The 2,445-nt window shown below is 46.2% G+C and overlaps 1 protein-coding gene across 1 annotated transcript; it reads right to left on the bottom strand.

Moving 5' to 3' along the window:
• Nucleotides 1-1,682: 1,682 nt before the first annotated feature.
• On the bottom strand, nucleotides 1,683-2,156 carry LOC149243500 (uncharacterized). The gene has a single exon (XM_089371227.1). The coding sequence runs from the start codon at nucleotides 2,154-2,156 to the stop codon at nucleotides 1,683-1,685; it is 474 nt and encodes a 157-aa protein (XP_089227353.1).
• Nucleotides 2,157-2,445: the final 289 nt, after the last annotated feature.

The following is a 2,445-nucleotide window of genomic DNA, read 5'->3' as shown; positions in this document are numbered from 1 at the left end:
TAAATGCTCTTTAACTCTTTTAGGTTGTGAACAAATCCCTCTATAGTATCCTCATGTTCTCTGATTGGGTGTGAATGCCAATATTCAGTCACCAGTTTTATATAGGCAGGATCCCGAAGCCATGACGAGTTGAATTTGAACGGAGCACTGATTTTGTGTACACTGTCATCAAGTTCCAGGTATATTGGGTGGTGATATGAAATTCCTCCTATACCCACCCATTGCCTGATACGGGGATGTTTAGCATGAAGTGCTTCTTTTACTAGAAAATGGTCCAATCTCTTGGCCAGACTGTGTTCCCCAATACGATTGTTCTTCCAAGTGTACTGAATCTTTGCTGATGGAATGTCAATCCAATGATGATCCTCCAGCAGGTTTGTGATAACATCAGTTAATCCATCCACCTGAGCCAGCTGTCCCCATGATTCCATGAAGCCCAGAGAGAAATTAAGGTCTCCTCCAAGAATAATGTTATCAACCTGCATGATTGAGGTGTTGAATAGTCTTCTCCAGAAAACAACCCTATCTTGACAGGGACCGTATACATTGATGACTTTGAATTCAGTCTCCAAGGCTGCAAAGTTAATGTCTGCCCCTATAAAGCCTCCACCTCCCCAAATACTTTGCAAATCAATAAAGCGGTTCTTAAAACCAATTGCAATACCTCCAGATCACCCACATACATCAAGAGCATGAAAGGTCCATCCCGACATCCATGACTCCAAAAGAGGAGTGATTGAAGTAGTCATACATAGGGTTTCTTGTAGGCAAATGATGTCCACAGGAACAGAAGAAAAGAGTCGCCTCAGAGCTAGTTTTTTGACAGGGCTAGCTATTCCTTGACAGTTAAAGGATAAAATCTTCATGGAGGGGGAGGGGGAGAGCATTCTTTGCTCTAGGAACCCTATCGATGGTTTTTTGTTTCCCGAGGGCTACCTCCTCCCAAGCCTAGTATTTAGCTGTGGAAAGAGATGAAAGGCACTCCCTGGTTGGCTTATGGGAAGTTGGAGAAGCCTTAGAATCTAGACCAACTGCATCAAGTCCTTTCTCTTTGGCTTTGGAGCGAAGAGGGTATCTTGAGGAGGAGGATACTGATGGGGAAGGTGGAGGGTGAAAGGAGAGCAGAAAAGTAGAAGTGTGACACGAAGTGTATGCGGAAGAGGGCAGGGGCAGGGAGCAGGATAGAAAGGAGGCTAGAGCCTGTCTTGCTGGATGGAGGATCAGATGATCCAATGAGGCTGAGATGGGAGGCGAGGAGAAGAGATCTGATGGAGCCAATGCATGATTAATAAAATGAGATGAATGAGATGAAAGAGATGCCTCATGATAGGATACAGGAGCATGAGAAGAGATAGACATAACCGATGAGAAGACTTCACCTTGGGCTACCCTGGATCTTGTCATTGGAGGAGAGGAAGGTTGAATGGGGGCCTTGCCTCTCTTTTTTTGCACACCAGCACTCGGAGCCTCTACAGTATCATAGGTCTTTAATTGCTCCTCTATATGATCCACTACAACAAGCTGTTGAGGCTGATCAATAGGGGGTCCATGTCCACATCGTGTGCAATCTTTGTGTTTTTCCAGTTGAGTGGGCAATCCCTGAAGAGATGTCCCGCCTTATGGCATCTTCTGCACTGATATGGAATACCTTCATAATCTAAGAGCTATTTACACAAAGAACATTACCACTGAATCGTGATATACTCCTGCAGTCTGCCTCTGGTGTCCAGATGAACTAAAATCCTCGCAAAAGCCATCATACTCGTAGTCTGGTAGGATTTATCATACTCCATATAGGTGCCTAGCGAGTTCCCGATCCTTCTGAAGATGTCCTCGGACCAATACTGTAATGGCAGGCCGGGTAGCCTTATCCAAATAGGGCCAACACCAATTTGCTCTGTTTCAGGATCAAATAGAGGCATCCATTGCTTTAGTAGCACTGGGGCTTGTTCAAAGTGCCAAAATGAGGAAAGGACCCAATTCTTGTGATCAGCCCAAGCAAATCTCAATGCAAACCATCCCCTCACAAAAGTTTGAACAAAAGGGATGTCTGCGAGGTGATGACCCCAGATCTCGGTTGCCCAGGTCTTTAATCGAGCTGCCGAATAGTTTCTGCCTCTGATTCTGCCCACCAAAACCCTGTCTGCAAAGTCCATAGTATCACCCCACTGAATGTCCTCTTCAAGTCTCAGGATCACATCATCCACCTTAGACTTAGAGCACTTCTGCTTCTTCTGGGACCGGGAGGTTGAGAGGGGGGGAGTTGTGAAATCCTCACTAGGTCAGGGACTTCGGCTGAGGGGTTAGGGTTAGCAAGATTTTTCAGGGATGGCCTCCGAAAGCGGCGGAATAGAGGTAAAGCTACCCAAGGGGGGTGCAGCAAAGGAGGAGGGATTGGGATTGATAAACCGTGGCTTGACGGAGGGAATCTGAGCGGATGGCTCT

The sequence above is a fragment of the Pinus tabuliformis genome, chromosome 8, assembly GCF_031772625.1.
Source record: "Pinus tabuliformis cultivar Carrire ecotype Pingquan chromosome 8, CPIR1, whole genome shotgun sequence".
Classification (NCBI taxonomy): Eukaryota; Viridiplantae; Streptophyta; class Pinopsida; order Pinales; family Pinaceae; genus Pinus; species Pinus tabuliformis.
Note: the sequence above shows the minus strand (reverse complement) of the source record. Positions and strands in the feature narration are given on the sequence as shown.